The sequence below is a fragment of the Notolepis coatsorum genome, assembly GCF_963971535.1.
Source record: "Notolepis coatsorum genome assembly, chromosome: 17".
In the NCBI taxonomy this organism is placed as follows: domain Eukaryota; kingdom Metazoa; phylum Chordata; class Actinopteri; order Aulopiformes; family Paralepididae; genus Notolepis; species Notolepis coatsorum.
In genome coordinates this window covers 83,847,906-83,874,012 of record NC_140181.1, presented here as the reverse complement: position 1 = coordinate 83,874,012, position 26,107 = coordinate 83,847,906, and the positions used below count along the sequence as shown (strand labels likewise).

The 26,107-nt window shown below is 45.8% G+C and overlaps 1 protein-coding gene across 1 annotated transcript in view; it reads right to left on the bottom strand.

Annotated features, from left to right (window-relative positions):
- LOC311243831 (solute carrier family 12 member 5-like) overlaps positions 1-26,107 on the bottom strand; it is a gene marked incomplete at its 5' end in the record, with an annotated part of 190,208 nt that overhangs the window by 81,350 nt on the left and 82,751 nt on the right. The window contains 6 exons of the mRNA XM_084333200.1: positions 8,082-8,249; positions 8,355-8,566; positions 9,992-10,239; positions 11,819-11,949; positions 14,148-14,202; positions 23,518-23,664. Of these exons, the coding sequence (XP_084189326.1) occupies positions 8,082-8,249; positions 8,355-8,566; positions 9,992-10,239; positions 11,819-11,949; positions 14,148-14,202; positions 23,518-23,664 (961 nt within the window). The remainder of the gene's footprint in view (positions 1-8,081; positions 8,250-8,354; positions 8,567-9,991; positions 10,240-11,818; positions 11,950-14,147; positions 14,203-23,517; positions 23,665-26,107) is intronic.

Below are 26,107 nucleotides of genomic sequence, written 5' to 3'. Positions count from 1 at the left end.
TAAAGACCGCATAGTATTTAACTGCAGCTACCAGATCGGATCCCAAAATCTGAATAAAGAGTTACTGCCCGGTCCCACACTCGGCCCCTCCCTACTCGGCGTTCTACTCCGCTTCCGCCAGGAAAAGGTGGCCATCAGCGGGGACATTAAAGGAATGTTCCTGCAGGTGAGATTAGTAGAGGAGGACAAGCCCCTGTTACGGTTCCTATGGAGAGAGAAGCCAGGAGATGAGCACCCAGCCATCTACCAATGGGAAGTCCTCCCCTTCGGAACGACGTGCAGCCCCTGCTGTGCTACATTTGCACTACAGAAACATGTAGCAGAGGACCCAGCAGCGGACGAAGAGGTCCGACACAGCGTAAAGAACAGCTTCTACGTAGACAACTGTCTACAAAGCCTTTCAACCCAGGAAGAAGCCGAGGCTCTCCTGATTAAACTCCGCGCCTCATTGATCAAAGGCGGCTTTGATCTCAGGCAGTGGGCCAGCAGCGATCCGCAAGTACTGCGCAGCCTCTCCTCCGAGGACAAGGCAGCCAGCAGCGAGACCTGGATGGCTACAATCCCGGGAGAAGCCCAGGAGATGACCCTGGGATTGGTGTGGCGATTCAAAACAGATTCGCTTCACTACAGACACAAGCCCCTGACTACGGAGCAGGGAAGGCCGGCGGCGGCGCCGACCACCAGACGGAGTGTGTACACAACACTCGCCCGACAATATGACCCGCTAGGATGTATTCTACCGTACACCACCAGGGCAAAAATGATTGTACGAGCATTGTGGGACAAGGACCAGGGCTGGGACGACCCCATTCCCGCACACCTTGCATCCACCTGGAGAGAGTGGGAGATGGAGCTCCACTCACTCCCAGGCGTTAATATGCGCCGAAGCTACTTCCCACCCACGGTGAGGCCAGAGACATGTAAAATGGACTTACACGTCTTCAGTGACGCCTCAGAGGTCGCATACGGATCAGTAGCCTACTTGCGGGCCCAAGAAAGGGGGGGAGAGATCTACACAGCATTTGTCCTCGCCCGCTCGAGAATAGCCCCACGCAAGCAACAATCTATCCCACGCCTAGAGCTCTGCGCAGCCCTAGCCGGAGCGCACCTAGCCACGCTCATCCAACGTGAGCTCACCATACCGGTGTCTAGAACAATCCTGTGGTCAGATTCCACGACAGTACTCGCCTGGATCAAATCGGACTCATGCAAGTACAAAGTCTTCGTGGGAGTCAGAGTCACCGAGATTCAAGACTTAACCGAAGAGTTAACCGGAGAAACAGAGTGGCGCTACGTTGATACAAAACAGAACCCAGCTGACGTCATCACCCGGGGGATGCCCCTGGATGACCTCACCCGTCGCAATGCTTACAGTGACGGCCCCGCATTCCTAAGACTCCCGGAAGGACAGTGGCCCATGCCTATCCCGAGGGAAGCAAGTCCAGAGGAGGTGGAAAATAAGAAGCCTGTGTTCTGTGGATTGAGCACTGTTATCTACCCAGTTACCCCCAACACACTCCTGATGGGGCGGCTAGATCCTGCATTACCCCAGACCATGTACCGGCCTGAAGAAGCGAACGGCCGACGAATGTGGAGGTACAGCCAAGTATTAGCCGACAAGTTTTGGAACAGTTTCCTACTGCACTACCTACCGTCTCTACAGACCCGCCAGAAGTGGGTAAAGGAGAGAGACAATTTGACAGAAGGAACAGTCGTCATGATTATTGATCAATCACTGCCCAGAGCTATGTGGCCGGCCGGCCGCGTAAGCAAAGTGATCACCGGTGCCGACGGCAAGGTCCGAGCAGCTGAAGTGCTTGTCCAGGGTCGCACTTACACCCGTCCCGTGGCGAGGCTCATAGAACTGCCCCGACTCCCAGACACAATCGATGATGACCATGACCCTATAACCCTATGACTTTGTGAAGTTGACTGACCCCTACAGCAAACCCTTATGTGTAAATAGACAACGCGATTAATCTGTCTCTGCTTAACTGATTAGGTCTGGGACCAATCAGGGGGTGGCTGTTGTGAAGGGCCAGATTAAACCGAATATATATATTTATTTATATATATATATTTAATTGTATTTGTATATTCTCTAATATTCCTTGATATCCCTTGTATATTCCTTGTACAATATGCATTGAATATCCATTCTAGCCTACTGAACATCCCATAATAGTCTCCATTCTACTATTGGTCGAGACCTTGGTGCCAGGCTGCCATACCCCCCAGACCCAGTTCAAACGTACCGCTCAACATGTACGAACAAGTCCTAGTTCCGCGTAGGAATCTGGCTACCGCACCACTAATGGGACTATTTGTTCATAGTGCGTATATATACTGCGCTACTAAAGTAGGACTTCCTTTTCAGTCCAGTTTCTTACCCTCCAATAGAGTCACAGACGTAAAGCCTCCCCGCGACGCCACGTGTGGGAGTAAGGCCAAGTTCGGCTTACCATCGGTATTGAGACATCGTGTATATTAATATTTGAATAGTCATATTTGGCACTATATCGTCGAGTTGGACGTAGTCTATTAAGCTAATAATAGTCTGTTAATATATAGTGCTTCGTGCGGTGAGAATACTACCGTAGTCAGCACCCCATCGTTTCGGGCAGAGAACTGGCTGCTTAACCAGGATGATCGACCCCATGTGAGATTGCACCCGAGGAGCCCCAGAGCCGACGAGCGAGTGGACCTGTATACCGGATTATTCTACCGACGACAGCCCGCCTTCCCAGGCACGGATTATGCTTTGTATACGTTGATTATTCCATGGATAAAGACCCCCGACACTGCCGTGTGTTGGAACCCCCCCCCCCTGGAGAGGACGCAAGGTGAGGAGACGCTCTGCAAGACAAGGTCGCTTCACGTCTCTCCTCCGTGGACCGGAGGACGCCGGCCCACAAAGAGTCCATCTGCTTTCATCTGTGGTCCAAGGATCGCCGGCGCATTGAACGGCACTACAGTGGGTTCACCTGGGATACCCTTGGCCGGATGAGGCAGCCGGATTCTACCCCCCCCCCCTTCCTACTCCTGTCGGCTTACAAGCGACCGGATTAACCCCCCCTAGTGTATCCAGCCTATAATCATTAAAGTATCATTGCTGTTATTCCTTAACTATTCCAGGTCGTATATGTACCACCTGCGCCTTCAGAGATTGGACATTCTCTATTGATATACCGACGAATACTCTTGCCATAAAAGTGCATACTAATTCCCATTCATAAATGTGATTGATTTGATTAAGTGCTTGCTCTACACACCATCGCTGTGTAGAAATAAAGACCTATTTCTAATTCGTACATTTGTGTTGGATCCGTTTCATCTACGTGACAGTGTTCATCATAATATATTTATGCCGAGTACTGGGTGGCCGAATATTAAGTACAAAGGTAGTGGTAGTAAGTATCATATCTAGTAATACAGTCAGGGAATTGTACCCCTCAGTTACAAATTAGTTAGGACACATTTTTACTTAACCCTCAGAATCCATGGCGGTTAGTTATGAAGCTTTGATAAGATAAGAAAATATATTCCTTTATTGATCCTGTTAAAGTTAGAGGTTCTATGTAGGATTGCTATAACTGTCTAACTGCATATATAACTGTTTCCAATAGAGGGCGCTCTAGGCGGAGTCACTCATGATACCACCAGGTGGCGAGTATAAAAGAGATGTCTCCTCCCCCTCTACCTCTTTCTCCACCAGCCTCTCAGTGAGAGGAGAACTCATGTGCTGCTGCTCATACCATGTGAATGAATAAACCACGCCAAAGGCTAAAGATAGAAACCATGCCTCTTGACCACATTATTGTCGCCCCATAGCCAGATTCTGTCAACAGGTTATGGGCCCAGATCACGCCGGGGCGAAATAATAAGGGTAGCAAGTTTAGCTAAAGTATAGGCTAGGTTAGCACCGGGAGCACCGCGTGGCTAGACGCTAGGCCAACAAGAGCTAAAGCTACGCCTACCATCAACCAAGAGGATGGCGACCAAGGGAAGGAGCAAATGGCCCTCATTCAATGGAAAAGCAGAGGACTACGAGCTCTGGGAAGAGCGCATGTTATGCTGCATGCATGGTGTGGGACTGAAGGCGACGATCTTGACAGCCCCCACGGGACCACTGACGGAGGAAGAGCAAGCCCTGGACGACCAGCGTAACACAGACGCGTACTGTGAGTTAGCGCCACTGCTCGACGACACAAGCTTGGGGCTGATATTCCGCGACACTAAAGACAAAGGCAGAGAAAGCCTGGGGGTGTTGAGAGAGCATTACATCGGGCGAGGAAGACCCCGAGTCGTGGCCCTCTACATAACACTAACGGGACTGAGGAAGAGGCACACCGAGATGGTGACCGAATACGTCATCAGAGCTGAGCAGTCCATGACGGCATTGAAGAGTGCAGGAGAAGCACCAAGCGATGGGCTAATGATGGCGATGGTGACTGATGGAGGACTACCGGAGCTTTACAAACCGTTCACACTCCTGGTAACACACGGTTCAGCGGACATGACGCTGGGACAGTTCAAGGCCAAGTTAAGAAACTTCGAGGCCTCAGCGGAGGCGGGAGAGAGGGTGCTGAAGGCCCGAGCCACGCCAAGGGAGAGGACCAGGACCACGGCGGAGCTGGCGCCATCGGAGAGGCGACTGCACAAAGCCTGTCTGGTGTAGCTTCTGCAAATCCACGGGGCACACAGACAGAGCGTGCATGAAGAAACACGACCAGAGCGTGCGATATGCGCATGGACAAGATGACGGCCATGGACGAGATGGCGGCCATGGACGAGATGGCGGCCATGGAGGAGATGGCGGCTACGGACAAGATGGCGGCTGTGGACAAGATGGCGGCGACGGTTGACACGAGACGGATCGAGACGACGCCCGGAGAATAACGGGACAAGAAGACTTCGCTTTTGGGGCACGGACAGCGTGCATTGCCAGGCCGGCGCAGCTGCAGCGGGCCCAGAGGAAGGGACTGATCGTGGACACAGGTGCGTTGTCCCATGTCATCAACGGCAGGAGTCGATTCAAGAACATTGACAACACTTTCCACTCGGAGAGGCACAGCATGGAGCTGGCAGACGGGAAGCGCACCTACGGGTTGGCGCTAGAGAGAGGAGATGCACAGGTATGCCTCACGGACAGTGGGGGGCGCCGGCGTACAGTGACATTAAAGAACACTCTCTACGTACCATCGTTCCCACAAGGACTATTCTCTGTAATAGCTGCTACTGCAAGCGGTGCCAAGGTATTCTTCGATAAAGGTAAACATTTTCTTGTAGAGCCTGACGGTACACGGTTTGACATAAAGATGTACCAGAGAATGTATTATCTGCAAACAGAGTGTAATGACAACAACAAGTGTGATGATAATAATTATGTGTAGCGTGACGGTCAGTCACGATATTCAGACATGGCACGAGATTATGGGTCATTGTAATTACGAAGATTTACTGAAACTGCAAGCAGTGACAGAAGGCATGCACATTGAGGGTGAAATTTGTAGTGTGCAAAACGGGGAAGTTTACTCAATCGAGAAACAGAAATCCCACAGAAAAAGTAAAGGTACCACTTGCGCTAGTTAACACGGATCTAGCCGGTCCAGTAAGCAACGAGTCCATAGGAGGCTTTAGATATGTACAGTATTTTACAGATGTGTGCACAGGAGCAGTGTTTGTTTACTTTCTCAAAGCAAAGAGTGACACACTCCAGGCCACGGAGAAATTCCTGGCAGACGTAGCCCCTTATGGTAACATAGGGTGCTTGAGGTCCGACAACGGAACCGAGTTCACAAACAGAGAGTTCCAATCACTGTTGAGAAGGTACAAGATAAGACACGAGACGTCATGTCCATATCCCCCACACCAGAACGGAGTGGCAGAGAGGAAATGGCGCACCCTTTTCGAAATGGCTAGGTGTAAGCTAGTAGACAGTAATTTACCTAAGAGCTTATGGCATTATGCGGTGCAAGAAGCCGCTTACACCAGAAACAGGTGCTTTAATAAGCACACGGGCACCACCCCGTATACAGCACTGACAGGAAAGAAGTGTAATCTAGCTAGAATGCACCGATTTGGATCAGTGTGTTATGCGTACCTGCAGGACAGGGGAAAGCCAGAGTCCAGATGTGAAAAAGGACTCTTTGTAGGGCACGACAAGGGAAGCCCTGCTTTCCTAGTTTATCATCCCGGTAAAGGGAGAGTGCAGAAACACATGCTAGTCAAGTTTGTCACAAAGACAACATGTGAGAGCGAGACACAGACAGAGGAGCCAGAGCTGGACTCCAGAGTAAGGTGTGAAGAAACAGAGACACTTCAGCCCAGTGTACTTAGCACGGTCGTGCAGGCAGACAGTCAGCCACCCCCAGAGGGCGATGAAGAGGAGCAACCAAGGGTGACGTCAAGTGCCCCAAGCAGTGGGAGGTATCCCTCAAGGGAACACAAACCCCCAAAGTATCTGACAGACTATGCCCGGAAAGGGAGTGACGAGGATGACAGTACACCACTGTTGATTACTGCTACAGGGTAGTCAGTGGGGTACCCCCGACCTTTAAAGAGGCCATAGTGTCCCCCGAATCAAGTAAATGGGAGAGAGCAAGGGATGAGGAGATGAGGTCCCTAGAGGACAACCACACCTTTACTCTAGCCAAGTTACCAGAGGGCAGAGGGACAGACAGTGGGAGGGAAATGGGTGTATTCAACCAAGTTACCAGAGGGCCGACAGACAGTAGGAGGGAAATGGGTGTATTCAATCCAGGAGGGTATTGAAGGCCACGACAAATACAAAGTATGGTTCGTAGCTAATTGCTTAAATGCTGAAGGAGGGTACTCCATGTTTAAATACAGAGGTGGATGACTTACCATGTTCTAAATGATTTAATTATGTGGAAAAGATCCTGAGATGTTTTGACTGATGTAAGAGATGTATAGAGAAGCTGTGGGTAGCCTCATTTGTTAGACAACCTGTACTCGCCCTGACCTATGTTTTGTAGTGAGTAAAAATTGTCACAGCATTTTGCTGACCCCACAGAGAAGCATTGAACTACGTCAAAAACATGTTTTTCGTTATCCCAAAGGTGCAGCAGACGAACAGCTGTGTAGCCGAGTGTATGTTTCAACCTGTGAAGCCGAGTGTATGTTTCTAGCTATGACAATGCAGAAATGTGTTTATCTAGAACAACTGCTTGAAGTGATGGACACCTTTGTATATATGAAGAGGGCAACTAGGGAACCATTGTGATTGCTAGGAACCCAGTGTGCCGACATAGATGTAAAATGTCGATATAAAATATCATCATCAGATCTGTCATCAGAGAAGAAAGAATGAAGAAAGAAAGAAATTGACATTGATTTATTGTCCAACGGACGACATGGTAGCAGACACTATGAGGAAACCTGTTCCAAATTGAAATTGAAGAGATTTGCAGAGGTCATGTTTAACGTGTAAAATATTGACTGCCATACTCTTTTGATGTTTTTGTTCTATGTAGGATTGCTAGTAACTGTCTAACTGCATATATAACTGTTTCCAATAGAGGGCGCTCTAGGCGGAGTCACTCATGATACCACCAGGTGGCGAATATAAAAAGAGATGTCTCCTCCCCCTCTACCTCTTTCTCCACCAGCCTCTCAGTGAGAGGAGAACTCATGTGCTGCTGCTCATACCATGTGAATGAATAAACCACGCCAAAGGCTAAAGACATGCCTCTTGACCACATTATTGTCGCCCCATAGCCAGATTCTGTCAACAGATCCCCTTGGGGAAATTCTGGGTATGTATATAGTATATACATACATACATACATACATACATACATACATACATACATACATACATACATACATACATACATACATACATACATACATACATACATACATACATACATACATACACATACATACATACATACATACATACATACATACATACATACATACATACATACATACATACATACATACATACATACATACATACATACATACATACATACATACATACATACATACATACAAAGCTGAATAGAGGTAGTGTTTGTCCACCATGGGGGTGATGGAGGTCTGGCTCTGACCTGTGACGGAGGGGAAGTATATTCCCACCAGCAGAGTGAAGAAGCTGGTGATATCAGACAGGACGTAGCGATTAGCGCTGGTGACGGGGCTGTCAGGATCCGCCTGAGACGGAAGCCCACCCTTCTCCAAGACCACCCCCTTGTCAAGGTAGTAACCAAATAGGTTATCTGAAAGAAGGGGGGGGGGGGCATAGAAAAAACAAACGTGAGAGGGTTGAATTTGCCATCATAATGTCATATTGTCTTGTCTGACGACACTGAGTGACCTCTGACCTGCCAGGATGCCACTGCTGACCCCTGGGATGCCTTGCACTTCAGTGACGTTGTTGTTGGTGAAATACTCGTCGCAGGTGGCGTTCAGGGACTCAGAGTCGCAGAAGGAGCGCCACAGCTTGGTGGTGATGGTGTCGTTGTCCTGCTCGATGACCTTGGCGCACACGTCGTACCCCTTAGAGAGCAGAGTTCGATTCCCCAGGATGCAGACCCTGCGAGGAAAGACGGCGGAGGAAACACTGTTGTTGTAAATCGTCTACAGCGGATAGGATAGGATAGGATAGGATAAGGGCGGCCGGGTAGCGCAGCGGACTAAGCGTCTGTCTACCACCACAGAGACAGTGGGATCGAATCCGGCTGTAGTGCTTCCGGGTTGGCCGACCATCCATACTAACACAATTGGCAGTGTTAGCAGGTGGGAAACCCGGTGAGGGTGGGTCCTGGTCGTTGTAAACAGCGACTCCTACAGTTCGGTCGGGGCGCCTGCACAGCAAGGGAAGGATCTAAGAGAGGTAGTGTGACCTTCCACACGTTACACTCTCCCAGTGAGAGTCCGCGCTGCCAGGTGAAAAGAAGTGGTGGGCTGGCTACACATGTGTCGGAGGAAGCATGTGATAGTCTCCACCCTCCCAAACCGACGGTAGGGGGTAGAGTGCGCAACGACCAGGAAGGGGATTGGGAATTGGCATAACGACTAACATTGGGATGGGAGAAAAACGGAAAAAGAAGGGGGAAAAAGATAATAAAAAAAAGGATAGGATAGATAGGATAAGATATGATATATATGATAGGATAGGATAGATAGGACAGGATAGGATAGGATAGGATAGGATAGGATAGGATATATAGGATAAGGTAGGATAGATAAGATAGGATAGGAGATAGATACTGTAATGTAATGTTAAGTAATATACTGTAATGTAATGTAATATACTGAAATGTAATGTAATATATTGTCCTGTAATGTAATGTATTGTAGTATAATGTAATATGCTGTAATGCTATGTAATATATTGTTCTGTAATGTAATATACTGTAATGTAATATACTTCAATGTCCTGTAATGTAATGCAATATACTGTAATGTAATGTAATATACTGTACTGTAATGTAACATACTGTACTGTCCTGTAATGTAATATACTGTAATGTAAAGGAATGCAATATGAAAGGATGTCTCTGTAGATATAATCATATAATATCTACAGTATATCAACATATCAAAGACATACTGTAAGGTCAGCCATACCCTGGACATTTGAATGGCTGAAGAAAATTAAATCAAAACAGCTACAGTTATTATTTAAACACTGACATCAGTGACAGTGGCTCAGGAGGTAGAGCAGTTGTCTGGTAATTGGAAGGTTCCCAGTTCGATTCTCGCTCCTCCCAGGCAGCGTGTCGAAGTGTCCTTGAGCAAGACACTTAACCCCAAATTTGTCCTGATGAGCAGGTTGGCACCTTGCATGGTTGCTTCTGCCGTCGGTGTGTGAATGTGTGAGTGAATGGGTGAATGTGAGGAACAAATTGTAAAGCGCTTTGGATAAAAGCTGTTATATAAATGCACCATTTACCAATATGTTGAGGGGTTACAGTATACCTACAGTAAACCTATACGTTCAGGTTTTATAACTTACGGGAACACGGGGGGTTCGAGGGCCGTCTTGATGACCCCGACGTAAACAGCCAAGATGGAGAGGATGACACAAGCCAGGAAGACCAAGGCCAGCTTGTTGACATACTTCACCCCCACAAACACCACCAGAGACATGAAGCTCAGCACGATGGTGCCGTACACCCGCATGTTGTTCAGCAGAGCCTCCTCTGCCTCAGGGCCCTCCAGACCCTCCATCTTAAAGATGGCCGCCTGGGGGACGATGTAGATCTGTAGGGCAGAGAGAGAGAGGGGCGGAGGGAGAGAGGTTGAGGAGAAGATGAGAAGATAGGGGAGGATGTTATGGCAGGAGAGGGTAGTGGGATAAAGAATAGAGAGAGAGAAAAGCACATGGAAATAGAAACATGAAATATAAGAGACATGAAATACGAAGACTATGTTGTGAATAATTAATAGGTTTTAGATTGCAGTGATAAAACAGACGGCATCGTCAATTGGAACATTAAATCAAAGGAGACATTGAATGCTCAAATTAATAACATTCTCAAGACAGCAGCATGCTGGTTGAAATGGCATTATACCTATTTAGACTCTAGAATTGTATTGATTATTTTTAAGCTTTATTTAGGCAGCTCTAGATTGTGTTGCATCTATAGTTAAATTACTTATTTTGCATGTGTGGGTCATCATCAGTGTAAGGAAGGATGGATGTGCTTTATGGAAATAGTATGTACAATCAATGTGCAAAATACTGTATGGGACACTTCAACAGCACTCAACAGCAAAACGTTGGGGGGCCTCTGAGAAGATCTTTAAAATATATATATTTGTCACTTGCAATTGTCACACACTTGTGTTTTAAAAGCTTATTATGCCCAGTATTCATTATTCACATTGCAAAACATTTATTCAAAGGCAACAGGAGCTTGTGTGCTTTCACTGCATCCCAGAGCCTCACAGACAGCTGTTGTTGCTGCTGCAACAATCATGTAATTTAGTTGGTTTCTTTATTTTCTGTGATCAATTGACTAATGATGATAATTAGACCTCCGCTCTATGTCCATGGTGCTGAAATATGTGCCAATATAGATAGGATGAAAGGCGTTTTCACTGCTCTCTCTAAATTGGGCATTACATACAAAGGCATTGTGAATGTGAGAGAGACGTAGGTGGATTTGTTTTGTTGTGTTAGGAGAGAGAGATCTGTGGCTTTATTATCTATGTTCTCTAAATGAATTTGCATTGTGGATAAAGTATTTTAATGTGAATTTATGCAAAGGAATTTATAATTTATATATAAGTTGTAAATGGAGGATCCTGATGTAAACAAGACAAAAGTCTTTCTCTGGTCTGCATCCCCTTAACAATTGTGTGTATTGAGCCGTACTGTATTGTACCCATTCTGCAATCTGTTAATAAAGTTTTCAATCAATCAATCAATCAATCAATCAATCAATCAATCAATCAATCAATCAATCAATCAATCAATCAATCAATGTACCAGACAGCACAGCTAAACACACCCAACATAAACTATGTTTCACCAATCATGATTGATATGATTATTAACACTTGGAACACTTGACTTGGTTTGGGATGTTGGAGCTGTTGATGTGAGTTTAGTCTCAGAACCCTTTCCAGTGAGACAGACTGTGTGTGTAATGTGAGCATCTGTTCATAGGTTCACTATAACAGGACCGGCAGACAGAACCGTCAGCCCAGACCTCTCCTCTGACTGCATGAATACTGTGCGTCGTCCTGCCCCATGATGAAAAACTGGAGGAACAACGAAGGGAAACAGCAGGGAGCTTTTTAAGGCACCAGATACGTGTCAGTTAGGTCACCTTACCAGTAGGATTTCAATGCAGCCAAGAATGTACATGGCACCAGCAAATGTGGTCCCTAAATAGAAGCAGATTCCCACAGCTCCCCCAAACTCAGGACCCAGGGAGCGAGAGATCATGTAGTATGAACCTCCGGCTGTGGGAGAAACAACAAGACAAGACATTTTAGTATTAGTAATAATTAGTGTTCTATTCTGTTCTATACGGTCAGTATGTTACCATGTATTTATGTTAGTATTATAGTAGTGTTCTATTCTATTCTATACGGTCAGGATTTTGCAATGTAATTGTGTTAGTATTATAGCCCTGCTGCCAGAACTATCGCTGTCAAAACTCGGGACGTGATAACTCATATCCACGTGCACTCATTGTACTTTTATATTCTATTTGTATTTATATTTTATATTGTATCTATAGTGTATATAATATATACTGGACTGTATAGGACTGTGAAGCTCTGTACCTTCCCCCCCTGTATCCCCCCCCCCCCATGCTGCTTTGACACCTGAATTTCCCCAAGGGGATTAATAAAAGATCATCTTATCTTATCTTATCTTATCTTATCTTATATTAGTAGTGTTCTACTCTATTCTATACGGTCACGATGTTACAATGCAATTATGTTAGTATTAGTGTTCTATTCTATTCTATACGGTCAGGATGTTACAATGTAATTATGTTAGTATTAGTGTTCTATTCTATTCTATACTGTCAGGATGTTACAATGTAATTACGTTAGTATTAGTGTTCTATTCTATTCTATACTGTCAGGATGTTACAATGTCATTATTTTAGTATTATTATTCTATTATATACTGTCAGGATGTTACAATGTAATTGTTTTAGTATTAGTATTCAATTCTATACTGTCAGGATGTTACAATGAAATTGTTTTAGTATTAGTATTCTATTCTATACTGTCAGGATGTTACAATGAAATTGTTTTAGTATTAGTATTCTATTCTATACTGTCAGGATGTTACAATGTAATTACGTTAGTATTAGTGTTCTATTCTATACTGTCAGGATGTTACAATGTCATTATTTTAGTATTATTATTCTATTATATACTGTCAGGATGTTACAATGAAATTGTTTTAGTATTATTATTCTATTCTATACTGTCAGTATGTTACAATGAAATTATGTTTGTAAGGAGAGACAGACAGATGGACATACAGATAGATAGATGAGCAGACAGAGAGACAGACAGATAGATAGATGAGCAGACAAAGAGACAGACAGAGAGACAGACAGATAGATAGATGAGCAGACAGATAGACAGACAGACAGACAGACAGACAGACAGATAGATAGATAGATGAGCAGACAGAGAGACAGACAGAGAGACAGACAGATAGATAGATGAGCAGACAGAGATACAGACAAAGAGACAGACAGAGAGACAGAGAGACAGACAGACAGACAGACAGAGAGACAGACAGATAGATAGATGAGCAGACAGAGAGACAGCCAGAGAGATAGATGAGCAGACAGACAGACAGACAGACAGACAGACAGACAGACAGACAGACAGACAGACAGACAGACAGACAGACAGACAGACAGACAGACAGACAGACAGACAGACAGACAGACAGACAGATATATGGATGAGCAGACAGAGAGACAGAGAGATAGCTAGATGAGCAGACAGAGAGACAGACAGACAGATATATGGATGAGCAGACAGAGAGACAGACAGAGAGACAGAGAGATAGATAGATGAGCAGACAGAGAGACAGACAGACAGACAGACAGACAGACAGACAGACAGACAGACAGACAGACAGACAGAGAGACAGACAGATAGATAGATGAGCAGACAGAGAGACAGACAGAGAGATAGATGAGCAGACAGACATACAGACAGACAGACAGATATATGGATGAGCAGACAGACAGAGAGACAGAGAGATAGCTAGATGAGCAGACAGAGAGACAGACAGACAGATATATGGATGAGCAGACAGAGAGATAGATAGATGAGCAGACAGAGAGACAGACAGAGAGACAGAGAGACATACAGATAGATGGATGAGCAGACAAAGAGACAGACAGAGAGACAGACAGATAGATAGATGAGCAGACAGAGAGACAGACAGAGAGAGATAGATGAGCAGACAGAGAGACAGACAGAGAGACAGACAGACAGATAGATGGATGAGCAAATAGGGAGACATACAGAGAGACATACAGATAGATAGATGAGCAGACAGAGAGACAGACAGACAGAGAGACATACAGATAGATGAGCAGACAGAGAGACAGACAGAGAGACAGACAGATAGATAGATGAGCAGACAGAGAGACATACAGAGATACGTCTCTTACCTGGAACGACTCCATTTGTTGCAATGGCACTCATGGATATGGCTGTCAGCATAGTCTGAGAAAGAACAAGAACAACAGACATAGAGAGGATTAATCACAGTGTAGAAATGCACTCTTAACCCTTTCACTACCACACTACAGAAGGTTAACCATTCACTACCACATTACAGACGGTTAACCTTGTGGTAGTGAAAGGGTTAACCTTCTGTGGTGTGGTAGTGAAAGGGTTAACCTTCTGTAGTGTGGTAGTGAAAGGGTTAACCTTCTGTGGTGTGGTAGTGAAAGGGTTAACCTTGTGTAGTGTGGTAGTGAAAGGGTTAACCTTCTGTAGTGTGGTAGTGGACGCGTTAATCTTCTGTAGTGTGGTAGTGAAAGGGTTAACCTTCTGTAGTGTGGTAGTGGACGCGTTAAGAGTGTCAAATTTATACTGTGACATGGGAGAGACATAGAGAAACATGGAGAGACATGGAGAGAGATATAGAGACATGGAGAGACACGACTTCACCTCCACTTGACCTGTAGTTTTGTTTTCTGGGTCAAATGGAACATGGAGAAGCCTGACTGTCACGACTCTGAGCCCTTGATGAGCTGAAGGATACATCATTAACGGCTGAATAGAGAGAAGCGGAGCGAGTCTGATTCATCTTGTCGTCAGAGCAGTGTGGAGTGGGAACAATCTACATGGCTAATTAAATATGTTCTACGCTTATTAGCCATGTTTCTGAGTCACGACAGCACAAGGTCATTGGCTACACAGATTATTAATAAGGGATGTGTTTGGGCAGGAGGCTGAGAGCTTTGTTGAAGCTCAGCGCTGCAGAGGAGAGGTGAATACATAATGTGATTGTATTACAGGCCTGCAACTGTGTGTGTGTGTGTGTGTGTGTGTGTGTGTGTGTGTGTGTGTGTGTGTGTGTGTGTGTGTGTGTGTGTGTGTGTGTGTGTGTGGTGTGTGTGTGTGTGTATGTGTGTGTGTGTGTGTGTGTGTGCGTGTGTGTGTGTGTGTCTGTGTGTCTGTGTGTCTGTGTGTGTGTGTGTGTGCGTGTGTGTGTGTGTGTGTGTGTGTGTGTGTGTGTGTGTGTGTGTGTGTGTGTGTGTGTGTGTGTGTGTGTGTGTGTGTGTGCGTGCGTGCGTGCGCGTTCGTGTAGACATAATCTAGTTAACACAACATTTTGTCCCAGTGATCTCTGGCCAACAGGCTTAGACACAGTGGTAAGTGACTCTTTAATCAGGCCATAATGAAGTGACCTGCTCTCTCCCTGGATCACAGATAAGAACTTAATACTGGAGTTTGACGCCGTCATCATAACCTCCTGACATCACCGTACTGGCTCATCACCGTGGTTACAGGTGAACTCCTTCATGAAAAAGGGGTCGAGGCGCTGGGGCTGCGTAGAGAATCACAGGTTTGATCAGCGTTACGCAGGTCGTAGATCCTCAGCCGGCTGCTGCCGTCCTAATGGACAGTAATGGAGCTGATGACATTCACTCCTGGCACTATAGCGTTCATTCTTCACCGGATCTGAGACAGAGATGGCGTCCACTGTACAGAGGTCTTCAGGGCTGTGATAGATCTTCTTAGCCCCTTCAATTTAACAGTGTCAAGATGATGGTGTCGTGGAACGGGAATACGCGATGGAATTAACTTTGCAGACCGAAACCATATGGAACCGAGTGACTGTGCTGTGTTGTTATTTACAACTCCCCTGTCCAAATTTCAGAGGATGAGGACATTTAGAGACATCATTGCATTTTAGAATATGCTCAGATGTGGTCTGTGTAGAATAACCTCTATAGGTTCCCTTCTATATGTACTGTAGAAGGATCAGTTGGGCTACTTCTGTAAGTAATCAGCTGTCAACGTGTTTCAAAGCTTTAAGGTCAAAACAGGAGTTCAGTGAGAGGGAGAGCTTTAGACATCACACAGAATTAAAATGGAAGCTGCCGGGATAATATCCTCATCAGCAAACTGCCCTCTTGCCCTCTTGCCTTCGCTCTGGTTGACGTCCAGCCCGTTCTGACAGCAACCCACTTGTGTTTAAATACAGCCTGTGATCAGATTACCTCTGGCCACCTCGAGTGAAGTTGTCGGAACATTGCATTGGATTAACTCTTCATATGTGCAAGGAAATCAACTGACTATGATAAGCACATAGCCCAGTTGTATTTGGGCATGTGATTTCTGCAGTGGTGGAAAGTTACTAAGTCTTTTTAATCAAGTACTGTACTTAGGTAAGTACAATTTTTAGCTACTTGTATTTTAAGGAACTTTATACTTTTGCTCCACTACATTTCAATGGAAGTATTGTACTTTTTATGCCACTACATTTATTTGAACCCATCAGTTACTAGTTATTTTGAAGAAAAGGTTTTTGCATAGAAAACATGGCAAAAGTATATTAAGATTATATACTTTCACATTTGAAGCCTGTCGACGTAATCAGAGCAGCATAACTGGACCACATACCACTTTAACATAACCTTTAATCAGAGCAGCATAACTGGACCACATACCACTTTAACATAACCTTTAATCAGAGCAGCATAACTGGACCACATACCACTTCAACACAAGACCAGACCATCCATAATGCCACACGTCCCCCCCATCCAACCACCACCATGTCCCTCCGCCCGAACATCCAGAATCATCTATCCACAACCCACCTGGCATGGCCACAAGTCATGGAACACACGACCCGCCACTCAACAGAATCCGAAAGCAAAAACATAGAACCCACTGAATTTCCCGCAATGGCAAGGCCACCAGGACCAGAGGCAACAAAGCAGCCCACAGAAATGACACCCCCACCACCACGCACAATGACAGGCACGGTGCCACACTACTTCAGATTTCTGAGGCTTTCAGAAAAACAAACAAACAAAGAAACAAACAGATAATTGTTTCCTTTAGATTTAACCTTCTATCCTTAACAAGCCTCTCAGAACCCTCTTTTCCCAAGAGTTTTCTTAAGATTGCAAAAGCTCTCTTGAGCTTCCATACAAGCGTAACGTTTAATCGTTCCAATATTTTTTTGTGATGGTGTTAGATTTATACTATGGCCGATGTGGTCATACTGAAATTAACCATCAACACCAATTTAAAAACAATTGAATGGGCATTTTCAATTTTAATTTGAGTGAAATACGGGAACACTCACACAAAGGCATAATGGTGACTCTGAACTGTGCCGTGAGAGTAGGTTCCCCTGAATTATGATCTAAAACATTTGATGCTGACTGTAAGTGTAGGAAAGCCATGTTAATAAGACTACTTTGTTCTGTAATAGCCCTTTAATATGTTGTTGTTGACAGGAAAGGGTAATTGATTTAGGCCAGTGTATTCGTTCAGCGTGATGTGCTAGTGTTGCACTCTAGTCTTCTGATAACGTTACTGGCCCTTTAAGAGTTTCTCCGTCGGAACGTGTGCACAAGCTGTTCTCTGTGCTGCTGCCCGACGGTGCGCTGTTGCAGCAGTAAGATCTTTCCCTTTGAGGAACGTGTGCGTAAATGACACGTGAGTACGGTACCTATGTTTAGTCCTGCCTAATTCATCCCTTCAGCTTACTCTACCTTTACAGTATGTTCACATTGTTCTATTCCTGTTGACGTTGTTCCCTCTGTTATTGAAACACTGCGCCGTTAGCTTAGCTACACGTTAGCCAACCTAGGTTCCCCCTGCTATGATATGCTGCCTGCTAGTGATGCTGCGTGGTTAGCTTAGCCGCACGTGAGCTAGCCTAGGCTATATAACTCACTCACTACTTCTAGTGAATAGAATGTATCTTTACACCCGGTTTACAGTCCGCCTACCTATATATTGTTTACATGCACTGCATGAGTAACCCCCCTGCATAGGCTATGTAGGTCATATCTAATAACTCCGGTTAAGTGAATGTCTTGGCTACTAGTTGCACTGTATTGCTAATGAATATTATTGCAGCTATAGACCACATGTTTATGACATTATGTTTATGTGCGCCACTACTGTGTTTACTAATGTATACTGTATTGTATTCCTTTGTGTTTACTAATGTATACTGTATTGTATTCCCTTGTAGACAACCACTCACACCTTTCTGTTCCCAAATACAACCAATACCTGCAGCATGCCTCTGTGTGATTCTTTAATCGGAGTTACAACGCCATAGTGTCCGCCAGCTCTATCAAACGCAACCCGTGGAGGCCCTAGCCCTCCGTTTCATGGTCCTTCGAGCCGGATAGAGCTCCTCCAAGACGCTATGGCAGACCAGGACACCACAGAGACCACCGCTCACCCGCAGAGAGAGCGCCACCTACCAAGCCACCTACGTGACCTCGAAGTGGGATATGAACCTGAATTCAGTACTCGGATCAGTCAGTACTCGGATCAGTCAGTACTCGGATCAGTCAGTACTCGGATCAGTCAGTACTTGGATCAGTCAGTACTCGGATCAGTCAATTCCTAGACCCACCATAAGGTCAGGTGTCGGCTCCCATCGTTCATACCCGGCGAGTGAAGCAAGGGCTCCGTATGAAGGTAGTAGGTCCTCACATCTGTCAATTCCTAGACCCACCATAAGGTCAGGTGTTGGCTCCCATCGTTCATCTGGGAGTGTACACCGACCACATGCTCTCTCACCAGTCCAGGAAGCTATCCTTCAGGAGTACACCCACTCCCTGGAGCTTGAGGAGCTACAGCGCCAGGTAAAAGAAGACTACGACGCCAACCTGGAGCGTCAACGCTTACAACGCCTACAGCAGGAAGCACAATGTGCACGGGAAGCTATCGTTAAACGCCTGGACAGGCAGAGGCGGCTTAAGAAGAAGGAGAAGGAACTTCAAGTAGCCAAACTGGTCACCTCACTTCTTCAAGAGTCAAAGATGAGGGCTCTTGTACGTGCAGCAGCATCTGAGCCGACCTATCCACCACCTGGACAACAGCACCACGTAGTGGCACCTGTGCCTCTAGCCCTTCCTACCGTACCACAGTACATGCATCCCCTGCCGGCTAATCCAGCCGCCATCACTCCAGTGATACACCATCCAGCACAGGCGACGCCTCGCTCTGCTGCTCCCCCTGTGTCGCCAACCCAGCTCCCAACATGCCTGGTTCAATTGAGCAACCTACAATCTCACACAGGGCCCCCTGTAGCTACACACAGTACCCAGAGTCCTACCTATGGTGCGACCATCCCTAGTACTCAACCCAGTACTCAACCCAGTACTCAACTCAGTACCCAACCTAGTACTCAACCCAGTACTCAACCCAGTACTCAACTCAGTACCCAACCTAGTACTCAACTCAGTACCCAACCTAGTACTCAACTCAGTACCCAACCTAGTACTCAACTCAGTACCCAACTTAGTACTCAACTCAGTACCCAACCTAGTACTCAACTCAGTACCCAACCTAGTACTCAACTCAGTACCCAACCTAGTACTCAACTCAGTACCCAACCTAGTACTCAACTCAGTACCCAACCGAGTACTCAACTCAGTACCCAACCTAGTACTCAACTCAGTACCCAACCTAGTACTCAACTCAGTACCCAACCGAGTACTCAACTCAGTACCCAACCTAGTACTCAACTCAGTACCCAACCTAGTACTCAACTCAGTACCCAACCCAGTACTCAACTCAGTACCCAACCTAGTACTCAACTCAGTACCCAACCTAGTACTCAACTCAGTACCCAACCCAGTACTCAACTCAGTACCCAACCTAGTACTCAACTCAGTACCCAACCTAGTACTCAACTCAGTACTCAACCTAGTACTCAACTCAGTACCCAACCTAGTACTCAACCCAGTACTCAACTCAGTACTCAACTCAGTACCCAACCTAGTACTCAACTCAGTACTCAACCTAGTACCCAACCTAGTACTCAACCTAGTACTCAACCTAGTACTCAGCCTAGTACTCAACCTAGTACTCAACCTAGTACTCAACCTAGTACTCAACCTAGTACTCAACCCAGCACTCAGCCTAGTACTCAGCCCAGTACTCAACCTAGTACTCAACCTAGTACTCAACCTAGTACTCAACCTAGTACTCAACCTAGTACTCAACCTAGTACTCAGCCCAGTACTCAACCTAGTACTCAACCTAGTACTCAACCTAGTACTCAACCTAGTACTCAGCCTAGTACTCAACCTAGCACCCAACCTAGTACTCAGCCTAGTACTCAACCTAGTACTCAACCTAGTACTCAACCTAGTACTCAGCCTAGTACTCAACCTAGCACCCAGCCTAGTACTCAACCCAGTACTCGACTAACTCAACCTAGGAACTCTCCCAGTCCTCCGCTCCCTGCCGTTGAAGACCTCTCTTCACGGAAATATCTCGTCCAAGCAACAGTCAGGTCCCTTCACGGTGCGGCTGATGCCCAGACCACCGATCAGCCTTATGAAGCAGCCGACTTCCTCAACGCTGAGAAGGTCCTCCTTAAACGAGCCCAACTGGACTCACTCCCAGAGGAGATCAAGGCCCTCAAGTCTGACCAACCTCTTCCCCCAGACAGTCGTTTGGGCTCTCTATCTCCGGAGTATGACAAGGCTACATGTCTCCTCAGAGTAGGCGGTAGGCTGCACAGGGCAGAGAACTTGGAGATGGATGACATTCACCCAATCGTCCAAGATTATGATCAAACTCTTCTCCACCCCGGGCCTGAGAGGGTATTCGCTGATCTTCGATCCCGATTCTGGGTTCTACGTGGAAGAGAAGCAATCCGCAAGCATCAGCACACCTGCCGAGAACGTCATCTGCGGCGAGCAAAGCCAGACACGCCTAAAATGGCCGCCCTTCCGCCCTGTCGCCTGCGTCTCTACAAGCCCCCATTCTATTCCACCAGAGTAGACTGTTTTGGGCCATTTCACACCAAGATAGGGCCCCGGAGAAGCAGAAGCGGAGGAAGGACGGCAAGAAACAGTCACTCGGCCAGTTGGCCCTCATCGTTGACCCGCGGCTTCCTCGTGCACTCTGGCCCGTTGGGAAGGTCACTCAGACGAACCCTGGAACTGACGGGCGCATCCGCACCGCAGCTGTCCAGGTGAAGGACAGAACATATCTGCGCCCTGTGTCCCGGCCCGTGCAGCTCCCGAGTCTCCCGGATACAGAGGACCCCTGAGACTTTCCTGTTTAGTTCAAAAGGTCTAAGTAGACTTTTGGGTGCGGCTGTGTAGGAAAGCCATGTTAATAAGACTACTTTGTTCTGTAATAGCCCTTTAATATGTTGTTGTTGACAGGAAAGGGTAATTGATTTATGCCAGTGTATTCGTTCAGCGTGATGTGCTAGTGTTGCACTCTAGTCTTCTGATAACGTTACTGGCCCTTTAAGAGTTTCTCCGTCGGAACGTGTGCACAAGCTGTTCTCTGTGCTGCTTCCCGACGGTGCGGCTGTTGCAGCAGTAAGATCTTTCCCTTTGAGGAACGTGTGCGTAAATGACACGTGAGTACGGTACCTATGTTTAGTCCTGCCTAATTCATCCCTTCAGCTTACTCTACCTTTACAGTATGTTCACATTGTTCTATTCCTGTTGACGTTGTTCCCTCTGTTATTGAAACACTGCGCCGTTAGCTTAGCTACACGTTAGCCAACCTAGGTTCCCCCTGCTATGATATGCTAGGCTATATAACTCACTCACTACTTCTAGTGAATAGAATGTATCTTTACACCCGGTTTACAGTCCGCCTACCTATATATTGTTTACATGCACTGCATGAGTAACCCCCCTGCATAGGCTATGTAGGTCATATCTAATAACTCCGGTTAAGTGAATGTCTTGGCTACTAGTTGCACTGTATTGCTAATGAATATTATTGCAGCTATAGACCACATGTTTATGACATTATGTTTATGTGCGCCACTACTGTGTTTACTAATGTATACTGTATTGTATTCCTTTGTGTTTACTAATGTATACTGTATTGTATTCCCTTGTAGACAACCACACACACCTTTCTGTTCCCAAATACAACCAATACCTGCAGCATGCCTCTGTGTGATTCTTTAATCGGAGTTACAACGCCATAGTGTCCGCCAGCTCTATCAAACGCAACCCGTGGAGGCCCTAGCCCTCTGTTTCAGTAAGAACGAGCTCAGAATAGAAAATTACTGTATACAGTACCAAAGTAAGTCCAGGCGCATTTTTATCTATGTGGTATTTAAAGGGTTAACATATTATAAAGGTGGAATCCATATATAGGTTTGTGTGCTTAGTGTCTTTTAGTACCGACCTAGCTGGGAGAGAGGAAGGGTCCAAATCACATGAATGGCATTATGTCCAAATGTAATGTGTGTCACCTTCCAAATATATTAAATGCATTTTCTACCAGTCCAGACCCTGGCCACATCCTCCTCTATTTGGATGCATGTTTGTAATTTAATGGCATGCTTTCCCTTTACTGTGATAAGAACTGACAAGAATGGTGATAGATAGACTTATGAAAGTCTTGTTCTTCATTATTTTACTGCCACATAAACTGAATTGTGCCCAATACAATTTTCTCTTATGCTGTGGTTATGTGTTGTCTTTGATACTAGATGGAACTGTGAGAATCCAATCATCTTCAGCCTCAGCACACCAGCTGTAATGCCTCTCAGAGAACATGAAATTGATCTCTAACGTGTCCCAACAGAAAGACTGACTGTATTCAGGACAGATGGCGATGGATATGTGGACTCAGCAAGATACTGGACAACTCGGAGCATAGCTGAGCGTATCACTGCCACCACAGCAGGCAATAACTACAAAAACCTGAACTGAGGCCACTCTCAGGCCATTGTAGTTGTTCCGGTATTTCAAATGTATGCGACTAAAGAAAAGGAGAAGGAAGCAGGAAGCAGCAGGGTGTATTATTGTCATCAATGAAACTCAAAGAAATTCTTTGTTGACTAATAATCATGGGACTTGCTTAGTTGATTTAATCTACAAATCAATACAATTATGTTTCCCACGTGCAATTATGCAGAAGGACCATTTTAAATGGGTGCTTACAATACCAGGAAATGACTCATTGAGCAAAAAAACAAACATAAAATATGACTGATCTACTTAGTCTTAGAAGAAATCAACCAATTAATAAACTGAGAGAGGGGACTAATAAAGAACCAGTGTATGGTAAGAGGAGACATCTCTAATATAGAACCAGTGTAGGATAAGAGGGAACAGCTCTAATAAAGAACCAGTGAGGGGACAGCCCTAATAAAGAACCAGTGTAGGATAAGAGGAGACATCTCTAATAAAGAACCAGTGTAGGGTAAGAGGGGACAGCTCTAATAAAGAACCAGTGTAGGATAAGAGATGACAGCCCTAATATATAACCAGTGTAGGATAAGAGGAGACATCCCTAATAAAAAACAAGTGTAGGGAGGGAAGTTTGACTCACTGTGGAGCAGCAAATGAAGACGATGATGAAGGAGCCGATGACGCCTCCAACGCCCACCATCCATGTCATTCGCAGGAACAGGATCACTCCAAAGATATTCTGGATACAGGGCAGGTACACGCCCATCAGAGTGCCCAGCTGTGGTGCCTGGTGACAAACAAACAAACAAACAAACAAACAAACAAACAAACAAACAAACAAACAAACATACAAACAAACTTAAACTTAGTACACTGTATATTACAAGTTTAATTTTAGTTTAGTATCCTCATTAGCTGGTAAGTGGTGAATGGTAAATGGTGCATTTATATAACAGCTTTTATCCAAAGCACTTCACAAATTTGTTCCTCACATTCACCCATTCATTCACACACCGACGGTGGAGGCAACCATACAAGGTGCCAACCAGCTCATTGGGAGTAGTTAGGGGTTAAGTGTCTTGCTCAAGGACACTTCGACACACTGCCCAGGAGGAGCGGGAATCAAACTGGGAACCTCCGGATTACCAGACGACTGCTCTACCTCCTGAGCCACTGTCTCCCCTAGTGGCCTGGTGATGTAACATTCTCCCCTGCTCTACCTCTCCATGTCCATGTATGTGTGTTCCTTGTCTCTCTGTCTCTTAGTGTTCTTTCTCTTCTCTCTCTCTCTTGCTCTCTCTCTCCCCTTCTCTCTCTCTCTCACTTTCAGAGCACTCCATGGTCAGGCTCCTATCTACATCACTGAACTCATCCATCCCTACACCAACACCCGCTCACTCAGATCTGCCGATCAGCACCTCCTGGTGGTCCCCAGGTCCAGGCTGAAAACAAGGGGTGATCGAGCCTTTGAGGTGACAGCACCAAGGCTCTGGAACGCTCTCCCTCTGGACCTGCGAACTGCCCCCTCTGAAAACTCTTTTAAAAAACAACTAAAAACACATTTGTTCAGACAGGCCTTTGGTCATACATAGGCACTTTTTCTTGTCCTCACTGTTCCTACAGTTTTGTTTTAATTAGTGACTCATGATTTTATCCAAATTCTTTTATTCTACTTTTTTTATCTGGTTTCACTGTTTTTTAACTTCTGTCTGTTGTTGTTCTGATTTTGTCTTGTTGTGTTTTTTATATTAAGCTGTAGTGTAAAGCACCCTTTGCATTCGTACTGTGAAGGGTGCTATATAAATAAAAGTCATTCATTCATTAATTCATGTTCCCCTGTTAGTCTAGTGTTACTGTAACATTATCACGTCTCATGGCTTCTCCTATCATTGTTATGCCGACGATACTCAACTCTTCCTCTCCTTCCCTCCCTCAGATATCCACGTCTCTGAGCGGATCTCGGCCTGTCTGTCCGACATCTCCGCCTGGATGACGACCAACCACCTCAAACTGAACCTAAGCAAAACAGAATTGCTCCAACTGCTGGCCAAATCCTCCCCCCTGACCGATCTTTCCATCACAGTCGAGAATGCAGCTGTGACCGCGTCCCCGACCGCCAAGAAACTTGGTGTTGTCCTCGACGACCAGTTGAACTTCTCTGCTCACATCGCAGCGACAACCAGAACCTGCAGATTCCTCCTGAGCAACGTCAGAAGGATCCGCCCCTTCCTGACAAAAGAAGCCACCCAACTCCTCGTCCAATCAAAAGTCATCTCCCGCCTCGACTACTGCAACGCACTGCTCGCTGGCCTCCCGGCCACTGCTACTAAGCCTCTTCAACTCATTCAGAACGCAGCGGCCCGCCTGATCTCAAACCTACCGAAGTCGGCCCATGTCACCCCACTTCTTAGGGACCTGCACTGGCTCCCCATTGCTGCACGAATCCGCTTCAAGGCCCTCGACCTAGCATACCATGCGGCAAAGGGAACCGCTCCCGCCTACTTCCGGTCAATGGTCTCTAACTACACACCCTCAAGACCCCTACGCTCTGCATCTTCTGGCCGCCTCAGACCTACTCCTATCCAAGCTCTGGGAGGGTCATCAAAGAGAAGTCGCCTATTCTCAGTCCTTGCCCCACAATGGTGGAATGAACTACCCACCCCAGTTAGGACAGCCGAAACCTGTCCAATCTTTCGCCGTTGACTAAAGACGCACTTCTTCAACCATTATCTGAAAAAAAAATAAAAAATAAAGATATCTAACCCTAACTAACCTTACTGTCATGCACTTGTCCTAATAAACTAACCTACACTGTAGCACTCAACACTTTGATGAACATTGTTACTCAGCTGATAGAGTTGTGCCCTTCCTGATGACTTGTCGTACAGAACTTGTAAGTCGCTTTGGATAAAAGCGTCAGCTAAATGACTAAATGTAAATGTAAATGTACTGTCTTGTATTAGGTTCACTGTTTAGTCTTAATGTTTGTAGTGTTACTGTCCTGTATTAGGTTCTGTGTTTATGTAGTCAGCTTCTTTTGTCCCAGTGGCTGGTGTTTTTTGTTGTCGTCCATAGTTGTAGTACATTGTGTTGTTTCTTGTAGTTCTTTGTCAGTCTGTTTCCCCTCCCAGGTGTTTCTCGTTTGTAATTTGTTCCTGTGTATTTGAGTTCCTCGTTTCCTGTTTTCTGTGTCGGTCCATTGTCTCTGTTGCACTGTCTATGTTGCACTG